The sequence below is a fragment of the Lissotriton helveticus genome, chromosome 4_1 (genome assembly GCF_964261635.1).
Source record: "Lissotriton helveticus chromosome 4_1, aLisHel1.1, whole genome shotgun sequence".
Lineage (NCBI taxonomy): Eukaryota > Metazoa > Chordata > Amphibia > Caudata > Salamandridae > Lissotriton > Lissotriton helveticus.
This window is the reverse complement of record NC_136063.1, coordinates 248,325,806-248,346,134: the sequence shown is the minus strand read 5'-3', so window position 1 is coordinate 248,346,134 and position 20,329 is coordinate 248,325,806. Positions and strand designations below refer to the sequence as shown.

Genomic DNA, 20,329 nt, shown 5'->3' with positions numbered 1-20,329 from the left:
AAGAAATACGTGCAAAGAGGGTGGCAGGCAGCTACAGTGGGGAACAGGGACCCCTTGGTACCAGGCTTGTCTTCGACAAGCAGCGAATAAAAGTGAAAGGATTTTGGATCATTTACAACCCAGCACGTTGTGAACCATTAGAACTTAGTCAAGAGCTCAAGAAGGCTCATGCAAATCGAAAGGGGGGCCACAGGGCTAGGTGAGTGACCCCTTGAGCATGGTAAGAAGAGACAACCACCAAACAGGGTCATTTCAAAGCAGCAGCTCCCAGCATTTTTTTGGGAAATAAAGGGAGCACAAACAAACAGTTGACACCACTTGGCAGCAGAAGATGCCACCAGAGTGCACACGGAGACAGTCCATGGGGGGAGGGGTGACGGTGCACATTAACTGGAACCTAACATTGGCAAAATATTTATTAAACTAATGTTTGCCAAGAAACGCAATCCGGCGTTTCAAAAAGCGGTAAACTTGTCCAGATAGTTTACTTAGCGCCTGCTACAATCATCTGTCCAGGTTTGAAGGATACCGCGACAGGAAAGGTAAGCGTTAATCACCGGCGGCCAGAGTCTAGGAAGGTAACGGGATATTGTCCAGAATTGCCCTCTGGTGGCGCTGGAAGGCATGTAATACTGTTGTGCATAAGGGGCTTATCTTGTGACACGAGACATGCGTTGTTCTTTCCCAGTTTAACTTTTAATTATCATATGGCTACCGAGCTAGATGTTTTCATTGCCGGAATGCAGCCTGTGGTGTGAGAGACCAATGTTGGGGTGAGGAGGAGGTAGGGGGGAGAGAGTGCACTGCAGAGGAAGAGGCTGAAGGTGGGAGGGCCATGCAGTGAATAATTAGGGGAGAGAGAGGGGAGGTGCTGGGGAACAGATGGCCGTGAAGCAGGGGGCGGGGCAGCGGAACCCTTTGAAGTGGCCTGGCGGCCGTGAAGAAATGCTGCTGCCAGGGGGAAGGCTCATGCATTGGAGCAGGTCACGTGATTGTGATTCACGTGAACTGTCCAAAATCCTCTGGAGGAGAGCCCTTGGCCTGAAGTTTGGTTTAACTGCATTAGGGCTCTTTTCCTATTCCTGCGGAATAGGAAAGGGGCGAGCCCTAATAAATGGCATGATTGGACTGCTTATCAATATTGTGGAGAAATAACGAGTAGGTCAGATCTATGAACGGTTCCCACAGCTAGCTGCATTTTACAAAGACATTGACCACAGAAACGTCACTTTTACTGAAGTTCCAGTGGCGTAATGCCCTACTCTCTATTTACAAAGTGGCGCTAAGCCACTTTTTGTAGCTTAATGCCGCTTTTAATATGGTACCCTTTCACACAGGTATCTGCATAAAAGGGGCGAGTAATGGGTGTTGCTATGGGCATTCCACCACAACACCAGATTTACAAGGGTCTGTAAATCTGAGGCATAACAAAAACTAACGCCATACAAGAGCAGGCGTTAGAATGACAAAATTAGGAGAAATACTTTTAGATCTCTTGGTTTTTGCTTTTTTATGGGTCCTGCAGACTGCAGCACACACAGAATGAGTAAAACACCATGAATGACTGTTTAAGTGCAGGAAGGTGTCCCTTTCTACACATAAATTATCACTAAATATTGACGATTTGCTACTTCTATGTGTGCTGCAGTAACAAATCACAATTATTGATTGTTTATGTGCTCTTCCTGGACATAAACAATCATTCTCTGCAATGCAGACACTCTTGCACTATGCTGCAAGGGTGCCTGTGTTGGCACTAGGCAGCTAATTTTAGCACCAGTGCTAGGGAAAACACGGGGGTATCGTTGTAAATATGGTGCATCCCTGTATTTTGGAAATGCCGAAGTACAGCGCTGCCAAATTTGTCGCAGCTCCACACTACGCCATTTCATTGTACATATGACCCTTAATTTGCAATCATTTCTAAAGGTGTGTTCTCTGCGGGCTACCTTTCTATTTTCACACCCCATCTAAATGCTGCTTTCCTTGTCATGCGCACTATGTGAATTTATTACATGGTCATACTGCAAACTATGCTTTGTTTTAATCACTGCTTACACATACTGTTTCCGCACATTTAATGTAATGTAATTCGCCGGAATAATTCACAAAATTGTACCTGATCACAAACATGGAGTGCAAATATTAAGCACATAATTCCAGTGGAGGGATACCGGCCATGTTTTTCCATCCAGTTGAAGTCAACATATTTCATGAATGCGGGATTAAAGATTAATATCTGCAAAAAAAAGAGCCATAAATCTATAATGATATATAAATATATATTACAGAGTTACATTTTAAGTCACATTACCTTAAAAGAAACACACACAGACATTGTATGTGATATGGTCTATATAGCTAAAATGATGACTGTGGAGGCAGAACTGTTTTGTGGTACCAAACTGTGTGATTTCTGAGGTTGTGGAGAATAATGAACTAAGCTAAAAATCAGGTTGAACTTTTTGTAGCACAACATATTTAATAACCTCCTGCGACCTTCAGTCTTGAGAGGAATTTATCATGTTTAGCCCAGGAGAAGGATACAAATTACTTTGATAATACATTTTATTTGGATATGCTACTATCTATGGTGCCGGCTCCCATGATCTTGTAAAGTAATTTCATTCGCTGTATACTGCTGAAACACAGGAGGGTCAGTGCATAGGCAGTGCAAAGTGTTTGTAAGTTAACGGGATTGAACAGAGAAATGAACAGCCCTGCTGAGGTGTTGCAGGTAATGAGTGTGAGAAGTTGGCCTGGTATATGATGTTCACTATTCTAGTGAGCACCTTGCACCAGTCCAAACAACCCTTATGGGGATGGTTGTAAAGTCAACCTTATAGACCAGCTATTCTAGTGGTAGCATGGACAAAAGCAGTCTTAGGCTAAACTCAAGAGGGCGTGTGAAGCCAGCTGTTTTACCATATGCAATCCCTTTAATACCAAATGAAAGGATACCACACAGGTTATATATTCAAAATATATATGTATTTATTTATTAAAAAAAACTCTGAACTCTTTATGAGCACAGAAGCACAAGCGCATAACAAGTAACTTAATATAACATACAAAAGTTGCACAAATATGGATAGGCCCTGGTGGCCCGCTAAACCACATACTAAAATAGTGGTATAAGAACCACGTCACGAACAATGGTAAGCCCTAGGGACTTGGGAATCGCTGGGGATACACTGGACTAACAGTAGTTAGGGAGCAGGAGGTCTACGGGATGCGGGTGCAGTGTCTAAATGCACACACGTGCACACATAGAAGTCAATGGGTGCGTAAAGTTAGAAAGTTAAAGGTTTGGGAGTCTTCCGACTGGACTAGAAGCTAACCACTTGAAACGAGGACACTAGGAGAGTTACTCCTCACAGGAGCACTGCAGTACTCGCGTTACCTCACCCACAGGAAGCGGGTGCATAGGTCCAAAAGTGTGTCGGGTTTCGTCGTGGGGTTCTATAGAGCCTTGGAGAAAAGATGCTGCAGGCGACCAGGAGAGAAGAGTCCGGTTGGATCCAAGGGCGGATCGAGGATGAAGAGTACCTGAAAGCAGAGGGGACAGAGTCTGGGTCACTAGCCAGTGACCAGGATGGAACCAGGAAGGAACCAGGCGATGTCGGGGAGCAATCAGGTGATGTCGCGAAGCTTGTCTCTGCTGCCACGTGGACCAGGAGGTGTCGACGATGAGCAGGAGCTGAGCACGGACTGTCCCACAAAGGCTCTCGCTGTCGGCCGTGTCGGTTCTCGATTCGGAATCAACAGGCTTTGGCAAATGCAACCCATGCAGGAATCGAAGATGGCTTGTGGATCAGACCAGCAAGGTCTGATGGGCTGCTCCTTTTCAGGGGAGCAAGGGCCAGTCTGGAACAACCAGACCAGCATTGGAAAATCAAGGTTTCGTCATCACAGAGGCCACTAGCCAACGGGCAAGTGACCGGACAGACGCGTCAAGCAGGAAAATGCAAAAGGGCCCCACGCAGCACTCAGTGAGTGTGGAGAGGTGATCTTCGGTGCAGTTGGTGCTCGGGGCTGGGGCTTCTCAATCCCCAATGCACAACTTCGAGGGTGCCTCAGAAGTTGCACGGAAAGCAATATGCTGGCTTTCCAAGATGGCTGGTCCCACGTCTCTCGTCGCCTCCACGGGTCTCAGCTTTGCTGTGGCTGTGGATCAGGCTGTTGGATGTCTGGAAGTCAGGGTCTTGTCAGGCTCTGTGTTCAAGCTCCGGCGGGAGCAACGACAAAGCAAACCATTGAGCGCTTGATGGTGCCTGCTTGCACAGGGTGGTCACTCCTTGACCAAAAGGGAGATTCTTCAGTCTTCTACATCGAGTAGGATGTCGAAGGGTCCAGAGTTTCGTATCAGAGTTTCAGTCAGGATAAATCTAAAGTCTTGGGACTCAGCTCCTACCTATATACCAAATCTAGGGGCTGGATTACCTGCTAGGTCCCTCCTATGGGTGGGACCCAGGAAGGGGGTGGTTACACCCCTTTCCCTTTGTCCAGTTTCGCGCCAGAGCTGGGGCTGGAGTGCCCCAGCACCGGTTTGAACTAGCCTATGCATGGGACACCTTGTGTGCCCCAAGCAGTGTCTCCTTTCATTCAGCCCTCCCTGCCCTAATACACTATAGCCTGTCTGGGGTGGTGCTAGCACCTCCTTGTGACAGGAAACCTATTGTCCAAGCCTCCCTCGCTGGAAGGACTCCCAGCAACAGGAGGTCAGACTTGTGTCTGTGGCAGCAGCATCCATTTTGTGATGCTGGGGCTCTGGTTAACTTTAACCGGGATTAATGGAAGTAACATGTCTTCTCCCTCTAGAAGGGTGGAATGCTACCCCGTCGCCAGAACTGGCGAGGGGGTAGTATTCTAAAGCGTATGACACCTTACACGACATGTTTTGATAAAGCCAAACCAAAGTTAGCATCTGACTGCGAGGTAAATAATGCACTTAAGAGTATATGGTAAGGCAATATCCTAGAACAGCTATAAGGACATGGTTCAGAAAGCTGCAGACAGGCTCAGCTCATGCTAGAGCACCATCTCACATAAAACCAAGCACTCTGCCTTCAGGATTGTTAAGGCCTGCCATAGGAGTGACTTATAGGTGTATATGTGTCCAGATATAAGGTTAGATTTAGGTATACTATATCTAAGCAAGGGGTGATTACATGACCTTGCCCCAGCTGAGTGATCAGCCAGTTGTGTCAGTTTGGATGGCCAGCCAGGGGTGGCAAAAGATATGCTGCAGCCCCTGGTAGGCCTTGGGTGCACCTATGCCCTGGGTACCTATAGTACACTGTACAAGGACTCATAAGAGTGACCCAAATCCCAATTGGTGATGTACCTGAAGTACATGGTGTGAAATTTAGAGAGAGAACAGCAGGGCTGTGGGTCTGATTAGCAGGCCCACAGCCACATTAAGTCGAAAACCAGTGAAGCAAAAAGCAAAAAATGGGGTGACCATATGAAAGCAGACCCTACTCTCCTACATAACCCCCCCAAACGCAGCGACATTAGACTAACCTTGACCAGTTGTGTCTTCATGTTCAAAGTGGAAATACCTGGAGAGACCATCTGCATTGCCATAGTCAGTCCCTCGTCTGTGCTCCACTGTAAAGTCCATCCCCTGTAGGGAAATGGACCACCTGAGCAGTTTGGGATTCTCACCCTTCATCTGATTTAGCCACAAAAGGGGCTTATGGTCTGTCTGAATTTTGAAGTGAGTGCCAAACAAGTATGGTCTCAACTTCTTCAGGGCCCAAACCACAGCAAACGCCTCCCTCTCAATATCTGACCAACGTTTCTCTCTAGGGGTCAGCCTTCTGCTAATAAAAGCAATGGGCTGGTCTTGACTATCTACATTAAGTTGTGAAAGCACAGCTCCCACCCCCAACTCAGAAGCATCTGTTTGGACAATAAACTCTTTGGAGTAGTCAGGACTCTTTAAGATATGTGCAGAGCACAGGGCCTTCTTCAGGTCATCAAATGCCTTTTGACAGCTAACTGTCCACTGAACCTTTTTTGCCATCTTCTTAGAAGTCAAATCATTGAGTGGTGTCACAATGGACCCATAAGTCTTGACAAATTGTCTGTAGTAACCAGACAGGCCCATGAAAGCTCTGACCTGTGTCTGGGTGGTTGGAGGAGCCCAGTCCTTGATGGTCTGGATCTTACTCTCGAGTGGTTGAACTTGACTCCCGCCTACAAGGTGGCCCAGGTACACAACCTTACTCTTCCCTATCTGGCACTTTGTGGCCTTGATAGTTAGGCCTGCCTTTTGCAGGGCCTCTAAAACCTTCTTCAGGTGGATCAGGTGATCCTCCCAGGTGGAGCTGAAGACAGCAATATCATCAAGATAAGCTGCACAAAAGTCATCCAACCCAGTAAGGTTCACCAACCTTTGGAAAGTGCCAGGTGCATTCTTCAAGGCAAAGGGCATTACGACAAAATGATAATGACCTCCTGGGGTTGAGAAAGCAGTTTTGGCCTTGGAATCCTCAGCTAACCTGATTTGTCAATAGCCAGCTGTCAAAACAAATGTGCTCAGAAACTTGGCAGAAGCCAATCTATCAATGAGTTCATCTGCTCTTGGAATTGGGTGAGCATCTGTCCTAGTGACAGCATTGAGACCTCTATAGTCCACACAGAACCTCATCTCTCTCTTACCATCTTGGGTGTGAGGTTTTGGTACAAGGACTACTGGGCTGGCCCAGGGGCTCTCTGATGGCTCAATTATTCCCAACTCAAGCATTTTCTGCACCTCAGTCTTTATACAGTCCCTGACATGGTCAGGTTGCCTGTAGATTTTTACTCTTCACAGGCAGACGGTCACCAGTGTCCACCTCATGGGTGCACCAGTTAGTCTGACTAGGTTTTAATGAAAACATATGTCTAAAGGCCTGCAGAACTTGTCTGCAGCCCTGTTGCTGCTGGTCAGTGAGGCTGCCTGCCAAGGCCACTCCATCAACTGAACCATCATCAGGGTTCTGAGTCAACAGGTCTGGGAGAGGGTCACTCTCTTCCTCCTGTCCCTCATCTGTAGCCATGAGCAAGCCCATGTCTGCCCTGTCAACATGTGCTTTAAGTCTGTTGACATGGAGCACCCTGTGGGGGCTCCTAGGGGTGCCAAGGTCCACCAAGTAGGTGACCTCTCCCTTTTTCTCAACAATTGTGTGGGGTCCAGACCATTTGTCCTGGAGTGCTGCTGGGGCCACTGGCTCCATCACCCACACCTTCTGTCCTGGCTGGTACTCAGTCAGCACAGCTTTTTGGTCAAGCCAAGCTTTTTGGAGTTCTTGGCCATCCTCAAGGTTTTTAGAAGCCTTCTCCATATACTCAGCCATCCTGGAGCGGAGACCAAGTACATAGTCTACTATTTCCTGCTTAGGCTTTTTGAGAGGTAACTCCCATCCTTCCTTCACAAGACATAGGGGTCCCCTTACAGGATGCCCAAACAAAAGCTCAAAAGGGCTGTAGCCAACCCCCTTTTGTGGGTCCTCTCTGTAAGCAAACAGAAGGCAGGGTAAAAGGATGTCCCATCTTCGCCTCAGCTTTTCAGGTAACCCTTTTATCATCCCTTTGAGGGTCTTGTTGAATCTTTCAACAAGCCCATTGCACTGTGGATGGTAGGGTGTAGTGAATTTGTAATTAACACCACACTCCTTCCACATGGCAGTCAAATATCCTGACATGAAGTTTGCACCTCTGTCAGAGACAACCTCCTTTGGAAACCCCACTCTGGAGAAAACTCCAAGTAGGGCCCTTGCCACAACAGGAGCTGTTGTGGTCCTCAGGGGAATAGCTTCTGGATACCTGGTGGCATGATCCACTACCACCAGTATACATCTGTGCCCAGATGCTGTTTGGGGGTCCATTGGTCCTACAATGTCTATCCCCACTCTCTCAAAGGGTACCCCCACTATAGGTAGTGGTATGAGGGGGGTCTTTGTTGTGCCACCTGATTTGCCACTGGCTTGGCAGGTAACATAGGAGCGACAAAACTCCTTGGTATCTTCTGACATATGGGGCCAGTTAAAGTCAGGGAAAAGCCTGTCCCAAGTCTTGTTCTGGCCCAAGTGTCCTGCTAAGGGAATATCATGGGCCAAGGTAAGAAGGAAGCCCCTAAATTGCAGAGGTATAACCAACCTCCTGGAAGCACCAGGCTTGGGGTCTCTAGCCTCTGAATAAAGGAGCCCATCATCCCAATACACTTTATGGGTACCTTGAGCATTGCCAGCAGCCTCAGCAGCAGCCTGCTGTCTGAGGGGTTCAAGAGAGGAACAATCTAATTGAGCCTGTCTCCGATCTGCCCTTGAGGGTCCCCCTGTTCCAAGAAACTCAACCTTATCAGGCTCAAGCTCTTCTAGGACAGTTCCCTCTCGGATCACAAAATCATCCTCCTGGGAGGGCTGATCCTCAACCTGAGGCAGGGGGGAAGGCACTGCCTTAACCCTCTTGCTCTTTCTCTTGGGTAGTGTCTGGTCTATTGTTTCAAGATCCAGCACTGGTTCTGGTAAGCATTTTTTGGCCTGTGACCTGGTCATAGCAAGGACATGTGCTGAAATACATAGCATCTCTGCATGAGTCCTATACTCCCCTTCTGATCATACTGAGTTTTCTAGATCATTGCTCAAAAGACATTCAACTGGGAGGTCTGCACTTACCACAACTCTTTTGAGGCCAGTTACCCCTCCCCAGGAGAAATTAACAACTGCCACACTATGTGTAGTAGTGACATTGCTAGCATTGGTCACCAGGTACTTATCACCAAGTACAATCTGTCCAGGGTCCACAAACTTAGGTGTCACCATAGTGACACTAGCACATGTGTCCCTGTAGGCCTGAGCCACTTTATCATTAATCAAAGGTGTCTGTCTGTACTTGCCCAAAGTATTGGGACTCACAGTAGTGGACATAGCCATGTCCACATCGCAGATCAGGACAGCTTGAGTTGGACTCCTGACTAGGCCAGGATCCACCTCAGTACCCATGGTTAACCCCACTATAGCCTTGGGTTGGGAACTACCACTTCTGACTGTACTATGGGGTGCAGTTGCCTTAGGGGCTGCAGTGGTAGGGGCTGTACCGTTCTTGGTGCACTGACTAAACCAGTGAGAGGCAGTTTTACAATAATTGCATCAAGGTTTCTTTGGACCTTCTTTCTTCTTTTTCTTGGAATTTGGGGACCCCCCTCATTAGAAGTATTTTGGGGGCTTGAAGAAGACTTCTTGTCTTTTTGTTTCTGATCCCCACCGTTTTGGTCTGCCTTTTTCTGATCACCACCTTGGTTCTGGGGCTTCTGCTTAACCCTGGTTCTGACCCATTTGTCTGCCTTCTTTCCCAATTCTTGGGCAGAGGTCAGATCTGAGTCAATCAGGTGTTGGTGCAACAACTGGTTCTGACAATTATTAAGGATTTGTTCTCTCATGATCAAATTATACAATCCTGTATAGTCCTTAACTTTACTTCCCAGTAACCAACCTTCCAGAGCCTTAGTGGCACAATCAACAAAATCAGTCCAGTCCTGAGTCTGTGTCTTCTGGGTATCTCTGAACATCAACCTGTACTGTTCAGTGGTTAGGCCAAACCCATAAATTAGAGCACTCTTCAGGACAGGGTAGTTATTAGCATGCTCATCACTAACTGTGAGGAGCTTATCCCTGCCTTTTTCTTCAAAGGAGAGCCACAAGATAGCTTCCCACTGACTCTGGGGGGCCTGCTGGACTTTGCAGGTCCTTTCCAAAGCAGTTATCCACTTGTGGATGTCATCCCCAACTTTGTAGGGGGGCACTATCTTACTCAGGTGCCAAGAATTCTCATGGGACCTGTCTTTATCCAGGGATATTGCTGCCACAAGTGGGTCTTGACCCACCCAACTTGTGCTCTCTAGCTAGGGCAAGCTTCTCCTTGGCAAGGGCAACTTCTAGTTCTTACCTCTCAATCCTTAGATTAGCTTCCCTCATCCTAGCCTGATGCTCCCTCCTTTCAGGAGATGTCATCCTTCTCTGAGCAAGGGTATTGGATCCCCTAGAGGCTTGAGAGTGGTGGGAGTCACCTGAGTGAGACCTTCTCCTCTCATACCCCTGGTTAAGTCTACTAATAGGTCTGTATGGGTTTTCCCCATTGTCAGCCCCATGTAGGCTTAGGTTAGCCTGGCTAAGTCTTCCCACTTGGAGCTGGCTATCTTGGAAAACTTCTTCATCAGATTCTTCCTCTGGTTCCTCCCCATCTTCACCTATGATAGTGGGGTCTGTTGCATCATCTGTAAATGGCAAGACCTCTTCTGCTTGAAATGAGAGACCCTGTCTAGAGGCCTTCTCAGCATCAGCCCTTTCTAGGACTTTTATCAGGTGGGAAATGGTAGGGTTGGAACGCTGTTTCAATCTCCTTGAGGTATACAAGTGTCTCATCTCTTGGAAATTGCGCATTTCATAGCTAGAGGGTGCCCTGGGAGGGCCACCTCCCACAGGGAGAGTCATACTTCGCTCACCTGTGGGAGACATGATTCTAGTGCGGTGTGGTGTGTGCACCTACCTACACTATGTGTTTTCCTACTAGAACCTCTCTAGGAGTTGTAGTCAGGGTGGGAAACATCCTTTACAACAAAACTTTTACAACGCACTACCATTACGACGCATCTTTTACAACCTAAACCATTACAACGCATAGCGCTGGGGGGCGCTCTAGGATAGGGAATGTATTTAATATACTATCCAACACCTTCCCTACTATCCACGGGAACTGGAGTTGGTATAGTAAATTAAATAAATCACTATCCAGCGCCTAAAAGCACTATGCGTTGTAATGGTATGCGATGTAAAAACCGCGTTGTAAAGGTAGGCGTTGTAAAAGTATGCGTTGTAACGTCATACATCCAGTCAGGGTGTGCTAGGCCCTTCGGTCTACAACAACTAAGTTCAGTAGAACTTATGTATTCTAAGTCTTGTTATATGTACCTATGGTACCTAATGTGATCTTTCAAATGATATATCAAAGATTACAATTGGTAAAACAGCAGCAAGCTCAAATCCCAACCGCTGCACACCAATGTGAGAAGTTGGCTTGGTATATGATGTTCCCTATTCTAGTGAGCACCTTGCACCAGTCCAAACAACCCTTATGGGGATGGTTGTAAAGTCAACCTTATAGACCAGCTATCCTAGTGGTAGCATGGACAGAATGCAGTCTTAGGCTAAACTCAAGAGGGCATGTGAAGCCAGCTGTTTTACCATATGCAATCCCTTTAATACCAAATGAAAGGACACCACACAGGTTATATATTCAAAATATATATGTATTTATTTCTAAACAACCCTCTGAACTCTTTATGAGTACAGAAGCACAAGCGCATAACAAGTAACTTAATATAACATACAAAAGTTGCACAAATATGGATAGGCCCTGGTGGCCCGCTAAACCTTATACTAAAATAATGGTATAAGAACCACATCACGAACAATGGTAAGGCCTAGGGCCTTGGGAATCGCTGGGGCTATACTAGACTAACAGTAGTTAGGGAGCAGGAGTCCTACGGGATGCGGGTGCAGTGTCTAAATGCACACGTGTGCACACATAGAAGTCAATGGGTGCGCAAAGTTAGAAAGTTAAAGGTTTGGCAGTCTTCCGACTGGACTAGAAGCTAACCACTTGAAACTAGGAGAGTTACTCTTCACAGGAGCACCGCAGTACTCACGTTACCTCACCCACAGGAAGCGGGTGCATAGGTCCCAAAGTGTGTCGGGTTTCGTCGTGGAGTTCTATGGAGCCTTGGAGAAAAGATGCTGCAGGCGACCATAAGAGAAGAGTCCGGTTGGATCCAAGGGCGGATCGAGGATGAAGAGTACCTAAAAGCAGAGGGGACAGAGTCTGGGTCACTAGCCAGTGACCAGGATGGAACCAGGAAGGAACCAAGCGATGTCGGGGAGCAATCAGGTGATGTCGCGAAGCTTCTCTTTGCTGCCACGTGGACCAGGAGGTGTCGACGACAACCAGGAGCTGGGCACAGACTGTCCCACAAAGGCTCTCGCTGTCGGAAGTGTCGGTTCTCGATTCGGAATCAACAGGCCTTGGCAAATGCAACCCACGCAGGAATAGAAGATGGCTTCTGGATCAGACCAGCAAGGTCTGATGGGCTGCTCCTTTACAGGGGAGCAAGGGCCAATCTGAGGCAACCAGACCAGCATTAGAAAATCAAGGTTTTGTTGTCACAGAGGCCACTAGCCAACAGGCAAGTGACAGGACAGACGCATCAAGCAGGAAAATGCAAAAGGGCCCCACGCAGCACTCGGTGAGTGTGTAGAGGTGATCTTCGGTGCAGTTGGTGCTCGGGGCTGGGGCTTCTCAATCCCAAATGCACAACTTCGAGGGTGCCTCAGAAGTTGCACGGAAAGCAATTCGCTGGCTTTCCAAGATGGCCGGTCCCACGTCTCTCGTTGCCGCCACGGGTCTCAGCTTTGCTGTGGCTGTGGATCGGCTGTTGGATGTCTGGAAGTCCAGATCTTGTCAGGCTCTGTGTTCGAGCTCCGGCGGGAGCAATGACAAAGCAAACCGTTGAGCGCTTGATGGTGCCTGCTTGCACAGGGTGGTCACTCATTGACCACAAGGGAGATTCTTCAGTCTTCTACGTCGAGTAGGATGTCGAAGGGTCCAGAGTTTTGTATCAGAGTTTCAGTCAGGATAAATCTAAAGTATTGGAACTCAGCTCCTACCTATATACCAAATCTAGGGGCTGGATTACCTGCTAGGTCCCTCCTATGGGTGGGACCTAGGAAGGGGATGGTTACAGCCCTTTCCCTTTGTCCAGTTTCACACCAGAGCTGGGGCTGGAGTGCCCCAGCACCGGTTTGAACTGGCCTATGCATGGGACACCTTGTGTGCCCCAGGCAGTGTCTCCTTTCATTCAGCCCTCCCTGCCCCAATACACTATAGCCTGTCTGGGGTGGTGCTAGCACCTCCCTTTGACAGGAAACCTATTGTCCAAGCCTCCCTCGCTGGAAGGATTCCCAGCAACAGGAGGTCAGACTTGTGTCTGTGGCAGCAGCATCCATTTTGTGATGTAACATGTCTTCTCCCTCTAGAAGGGTGGAATGCTACCCCCGTCACCAGAACTGTCGAGGGGGTAGTATTCCAAAGCGTATGACACCTTACACGACATGTTTTGATAAAGCCAAACCAAAGTTTGCATCTGACCGCGAGGTACATAATGCACTTAAGAGTATATGGTATGGCAATATCCTAGAACAGCTATAAGGACCTGGCTCCGAAAGCTGCAGACAGGCTCAGCTCATGCTTGAGCACCATCTCACATAAAAGCAAGCACTCTGCCTTCAGGATTGTTAAGGCCTGCCATAGGAGTGACTTATAGGTGTATATGTGTCCAGATATAAGGTTAGACATAGGTATACTATATCTAAGCAAGGGGTGATTACACGACCTTGCCCCAGCTGAGTGATCAGCCAGTTGTGTCAGTTTGGATGGCCAGCCAGGGGTGGCAAAAGGTATGCTGCAGCCCCTGGTAGGCCTTGGGTGCACCTATGCCCTGGGTACCTATAGTACACTGTGCAGGGACTCATAAGAGTGACCCAAATCCCAATTGGTGATGTACCTAAAGTGCATGGTGTGAAATTTAGAGAGAGAACAGCAGGGCTGTGGGTCTGATTAGCAGACCCTAGCCACATTAAGTCGAAAACCAGTGAAGCAAAAAGCAAAAAAGGGGGTGACCATAGGAAAACAGACCCTACTCTCCTACAATGAGTATCGTTATATAAAAATGAATACAGTTCCACTGTAGCAGAATACTTTGCACTGTTTGAAAATTGAAAAAGAATACAAAAAACAGATGATTGTTTCAATTAGGTTTCACAGTACTATATGAAATTAAATACTAAAGAGAAGTAGGTTCAAATGCAAATTTGTTTAGCAACACACACACACTGGTGTCCCCTTATTCCGCCACCAGCACTTGTACTCAAATATGCTAGTTCTGAAGTCAAATTAGTAATTTAACCAAGTAAATTCGTTAGTATACGAGTTTGCTTGGTTTTGTAATTTCTATTGGTTTTTAGTTTCAAAGCACATTTTCGAGCCTTTATTTTTGCAGTCGTTATTTTAGAGGTCTTTGGTTTCTCATGGAAATCCTTTCGTCATCAGCAGTAAGACAAAATTACTTGTAGGTGTTTTTGATACCTCATAATTTTGAACATAAACATTGTATAGGGCAATCATAACTGTATATTGGCCACTACACTACACGAGCTGAAATCATTAGGAATAGATAATGAGGTAGGAATAGAGTTGAAGAGTTGAGAACGTGTAACTCTTAAATATTTACATGTTAGAAGAGGCTTCAGGGGTCTTAGCCGCAGGCGCGGTGGTCACAAGGGTGGCCTTCAGACCGAAGAAGATGAGATTGAGGTCAGTTTTGAAAGCTTCTTTCATAAACCTATATGCCATGTACCGTAGGCTGAATGCGGTATTTGTCCTCTATTGTTATGCAGTGTATTCCACACATAACAAGCGTTCTAGTGTATACACGCTGAACATTTGTAAATTGCACTTGTTATTTGTTCTGCTTCGACCCATCTCTGTTATATGGAATGTTCTTGCTTCTATCTAATGTCATTTGTATAGAAAATTCAGAGATTTTCTAAACTGTTAAAAAGTGCATGTATTAAGAACAAAAAAAATGTGCATTTGAATTAGTAAAAAGTTTATTTGTATATGTGATGTATAATAAACGGGCTTCGGTTAAAGAAGACATTAAAAAGAAACATGTAGGAAGGCTGCATCTAGTAATAGTAGTAGAATACTTTTTAGGTCGAGGACCGTAAGGCTGTGCTTGCGCAGTCTTCGGTGGGAGATTTAATGTTTTTAGGTATGGGGGCTTGAACCCGCCTCTCTCCTCCATTGGCTGGCTTCCTAAACGGAGGCCAGCCATTGGAGGAGAGGGGCATCACTCAGTTCAAGCCCCGTCTCTTTCGGATTCGGGGGCGTGTTTTTTTGCGTTCTTTCGCCCTGTGACGTCATTCATCACTCAGAACACAAAAAACACGCCCCCGATTCCGAAAATTTTGGAAGTTAGCGGCCGCCATTTTTTTTGTGCTGTTTTTCTTGTTTATCTGTCTGCTTGAGCATGCCACTGCCGCTTCAGTGGGAAAGGCGTAACATATTCTATAGGCTGTAACATACTTCACTCAAGGGCAGGCACGCATCTCATTTACAGCGAGACAAGCACACATTCAAATTCAGGCAGGCAGACACACACCTCATTTAGAGCGAGGGAGGCACACTTCAGTCGGAGGCAGGCACACGCCTCACTCGGCGAGACGGAGCGGAGGCTTCTCGGCGGAAGAGTGGGGCAGCTCAGGAGTTGGGGTCTGGGTTGGATTCGCCAAGTCCTGTCCCAGGTGAGTGCACGTCCCGTCCTTTCGTCTGATGTGCTTGATGTGCCCGGTGAGTGTATGTGGTTGTCGTCGTCAAGGGTCGTGAGGTCAGCTCCTAGGGGCACTCTGTCTGTGCCCTCAGTCCCGAGGCCACGCCAGGCATGTGCTGCAGGCAGCGTGAGCCCCGGACCTCGGCTCTCCAGTCCCCTCTTTGATCTGGCTGCGAGCAGTGCACTGGTCCCCAGAGGACCATTCTCCCTCCCTCCCTCCTCTTCCTTCGGACCTGCAGATTGGTAGCCTACGATGTGGGGGCGACGAGTGGATGAGCAGGAAGAACCCGTTCAGATCTCACGCTCAATCTACCACAAGTCCTTCCGGAGTCCGCCCGGCAGCCGCCCCTGGGCAAGCCAGCACAGCCGCCCACTGCCACCGAGGGTCGGCAGTGGCTTCACCTGCGGCGGACCGTGGCTCTCTTGGGGAGCGTGCCTGAGCATCGTCAAGCCCCTCACTCGCAGACCTCAAGCTGCTTGAAGCGGAAACCCTTCGGCATGTCAGTTACATTTTTTATAGTTAAAACCTCAGCCCAAGGGCTGCATTGAGTTTCAGCCCAGTCTCTGCTTTTTAAACAGCATGCTTTTGTAGTCTGCAGAAAAAAAGAGAGATTTTTTATGAGTAACTGGCAGCCGTGGAAACTTTTTCTCTGGCTCTCCCTCTTTCTGTTTTGGAGTTTAAAAGCTTGCCATGAATCAAGGAGCCTTGTGCAAGGGAGGAAAGGCATAGGCGACACGAAATTGACCGGACCAAGGGCAGGATGGTTCCAGTGCGGTCACAAACTTGTATACCAAGACCAAGTTCACTTTCCTAGAACGCACGGCGTTGTTTGGAGGTCGGTTCGCTTCAAATGAATTTCCTTAAATTGTTTCTTTCTTGCTTTCTTTCTTTCTCTTTCTTTCTTTCTTTCTTGCTTTCTTAGCTTCTATTTTATCTTTCGATGTTTATAGTTCTTCCACACTTAATTGGGTTCTTTCATGACTCCACCATTTTACTTTTCTGTTTTCTTTCTTTCTTTCTTTCTTTCTTTCTTTCTTTCTTTCTTTCTTTCTTTCTTTCTTTCTTTCCCTTTATTGTGCATAACTTTCCACCCCCACTCTTTTCTCGATTCACATATTACCTTTTCAACTTTCTTCCTTTGCCATTCTCACTTTCTACCTAATTTCTTTAATTATGAATTGCTTTCTTCCTCTTTTTCTCCTGTTGTATCTCTCACTCTTTCTTCTGGTTTCTCTTTCTGGTTCTAATTACGCCCAGCAAGGCCCTTAACTGTATACATGGCTTGTTTTGGGGGATACTCACCTTGAGGGTCATGGGAAAACTGCTTTTGTCTAAGATCTATTTGTGAGTGTCTGTTAAGTTGGGGATGACACATAATGAAGCTTGAGGGGACGTGGTTGCCAAGGCAGGAGGTGCACTTGCCTGCCGCTGGTTCTGTATATTTTTTAAATTGTGGTGTGATTGTGTGGGTACTACGAAAAGGAGAGGCGAGGCGTTTTAAGAGAGCAAACTGTGAACAGGGGGTGCTGCAGTCTGAGGATCATGGACTGTTTAAGGAAGGCAGATGTCGGTGCCAAATCAGACCACCTTAACATTACACCTGGTGGAATGTTACGTGCTTGAGCAAGAGTGCCTCTGAGTCACCCCTGGTTAGGATTGACATCTCCTCCATTTTCTTGTGATTAGAGGAACTGTTGAATGTCCTATGTACCATGAAGGGGAACAGCAGCATGCTCTGTCTGTGTTTGAATGGCAGTGGAGGGTGTTCCTACAGTGGTTATTGGGTAGTGGAAAGTCCTCTCTGTTGTAAGTAGCGGTCAGTAGAAGACCCACTCATTGTGACTGAAGGAAGCAGACTATAATCCCACTGTCACTACCAGATGGTGTCACCCACGTCTTCTATGCTGTGAATGGGGGCAGAGGAAGGTTTTTACTCTGTAAATGAAGGACAGCAGAATGTGTTCACTCTGTGACACAGGGCACAGTGCAAAACCATCTCCCCTGTGATTAGGGGACAGGGGAATGTACTCTCACTGTGTCTGGAGGACAGAGGAAAACCTTGTCTACTCTTGATGGGGGAGAGTAGTAAGTTTTTCTACTGTGATCAGATGAGAGGCAAATTAGCCTACACTGTGGGTACAGGCTATGGAATACTCTTACCACTCTGATTGAAGGATAGTGACATTTGCTGACAATCTGTCATGAGGCTAATGGAGACAAGTTACTTTTTGATCTGTGAGGCAAACACCTCCCTCACTGAATCACAGAGCACCATCTATTTCTCAGCCTCTTTCTCAATTTGTTGTGAGTGCTGTTCTCCCATGTTGTGTCTGCTCTTGTACTGTCAAGTGGTAAATACCACTGCAAACCCCATGCAACGCAAGGGAAGAACAACGCAGATCAAACCAGATCACACATGTCTTGTCACGTACACATACTCTATTTTTGTGGGTTAGGACTCACAGCGCACTTGGGCAGCATGGTTACGTAGGCATAGTTCCACAGGAGAACACTGCCGTCCAGATCCATGTTTAAGAGTTTGCTGAGTGCAGGAGTAAAGACAACTGTGTTGAGTTGTCTAGATCCAAAATGGTACATAGACTCACAACAGGTGAACAAGCCCAAAAAAGTTGCATAGGCTCAAAAAGGCACATAGGCCCCCACAATTCATAGTTTGAAATGTTTATATTGCATAAAAGTAAAAACGTTCACATAAGAGTGCAGTGTGAGTGTGTGTGTGGCTCGCTGTGTGTGTGTGGCTCGCTGTGTGTGTGGCTCGCTGTGTCTGTGGCTCGCTGTGTGTGTGGCTCGCTGTGTGTGTGGCTCGCTGTGTGGGTGGCTCGCTGTGTGTGTGTGTGTGTGGCTCGCTGTGTGTGTGGCTCGCTGTGTGTGTGTGTGGGGCTCGCTGTGTGTGTGTGTGGGGGGCTCACTGTGTGTGTGTGGTGCTCTCTGTGTGTGCGTGTGGGGCTCTCTGTGTGTGAGTGTGGGGCTCTCTGTGTGTGTGGCTCTGTGTCCGTGAATACTCTCTACTACTCTCTAATGCTAACCTATTGCCATTGTAAATGACAATACCATTTATTTATGGTTTTTTTAAAAATGAAAAAAAATGTCATGAGCAATGCCAATAGCTCTACCTTTAATAATGCCGAGACCATTGCATTGTAAATGCTTGTTTTCAGTTGCCATGAACCATCACAGTGTACATACAATAATACAATAAAATATGGCTAAAAAATAAATACGTTAATGAATGGGATTGCTCATGCTCAAGTCGGTTTAACATTTTTTCCCTATCCATGTAAGTATAAAATCTCAATGAGCACACATTTAATTCCTCCAAATGATCGATACAGAATTAATTGAAGAATTGAATACAAATAATGTGATTGTCAAGGGATTGAAAACCTCCGCAAATTTTTTTAAAAACATTCTAAATATGCAAATATATAATCCAGTGAGTGTGATTGTAAAAAATGTGTATACAGTGTGTTTCAACATGTTATCTCCTTTAGAATTTGCCTATGCCTATGCCAAACAGCTTGCAAACATTTGCTGACAGCAAAACTTATAGCCGGTGTTGGGTCCCTTTTTAAAATTCTATGGGCCACTAAATATCTTGACAAGCCCAAGGACTGACATATTGGTTAAATCCATTTACGACGAGGCCCAAGGTTTGCTGAACAAAAAAATAATATGAGCATCTCTAGTGCCTTGAGAAATGTTTGGTCTCTATAAATATAATCATGTTATAATTGATACTTAATAAGGATAATCAAATAATCCAATAGAAAGGCAAAATGGCATGATGCCATATGTTTGAGAAATTGGTTTAATAAAAGTAATAAGAAATGGTCATCACTCCCCAATATACATTCATGTAGAAATACCTTGTCTTTGCTAACGTTGATTTTACGTGGAACTCTAGCATACGTGCTGAAAAAAACATAAAGAGGGCTTATTAAATTTCTTATATACTGTACAAACATCTAACAGCTCTACTCCAATATAAAAAAATCAACGTCACCCATATTATATACAGACTACAAATTCAAACTGAAAATTATTTGTCTGTTTGTATCACCACCAAGTTTCATTTAGACTCATGCTGTTGATAAAACATCTCCGCTGCTTATAGTAGAGAAGTGTAGACTTCAGTTGGCCTTAAAAGAAGTAAATTGTTCCTCCTAAAATGTCTAGAACCACTGATAGAAATTTGGTTATTGGTTCATGGATGTGAAACCCTACTCATGCAACAACCACAATCCCTGTCAAAGTGAATGACAAAAGTCACTAAGTTACCATGTGTGTAAATCTCTGGTAGCTTGGCACAAAAGCAGTGAGCTCTAACTTGTTAAATACTGTTAAGTATTTATGTTGCACTTAAAAAGTAATAATGGGAAAACACAACACCAGAAAAATGCCACACCAATTTTGCAAACTGTAATAAATAACTAGGTACCAAAATGAATTCAATCCAATCAATAGAACCAGAGTTATATATGTTTAAAGTTTTTAATGCAAACTAGCGCCTAAAAGATCAAAGTGTCAACCTCCCGTATCTAATGGCACAAGCCGGGGCAATGTCAAAAGACTGACCAGGATGGAGTGTAGTATGGATACACAAGGTCCGGACATTTGTTGACCTGAACGTCGGAGTGGACGCTTGCCGCTAAAGTATCCTTGTAACCTGCCCCCCAGGATTGCTGCAGAAGCGCTGCCTCGCCGCCGCTGACCGCCACTGGCCCTGCCCTGTAGTCCCCCCGCCGCCGCAAGTACAACCAAGCGGCCGCCGAGTGGGGGACTACTATTCCCAGCGGGCAGAGCACAGGATACGCCAGGGACGCGCCAGGAGGCGCTTCAAAAGAACGTCATCACCCGCGTCGCGGGAGCGCGCA

The 20,329-nt window shown here is 46.5% G+C and overlaps 1 protein-coding gene across 2 annotated transcripts in view; it reads right to left on the bottom strand.

Moving 5' to 3' along the window:
- The window catches only part of LOC144828502 (CMP-N-acetylneuraminate-beta-galactosamide-alpha-2,3-sialyltransferase 1-like), a 289,516-nt gene that overhangs the window by 18,604 nt on the left and 250,583 nt on the right, over nucleotides 1-20,329 (bottom strand). For both annotated transcript variants that reach the window (XM_078686726.1, XM_078686727.1), the window contains exons 5-6: nucleotides 19,322-19,367; nucleotides 2,120-2,239 (exon numbers count right to left, since the gene is read on the bottom strand). In XM_078686726.1, the coding sequence (XP_078542852.1) occupies nucleotides 2,120-2,239; nucleotides 19,322-19,367 (166 nt within the window). The remainder of the gene's footprint in view (nucleotides 1-2,119; nucleotides 2,240-19,321; nucleotides 19,368-20,329) is intronic.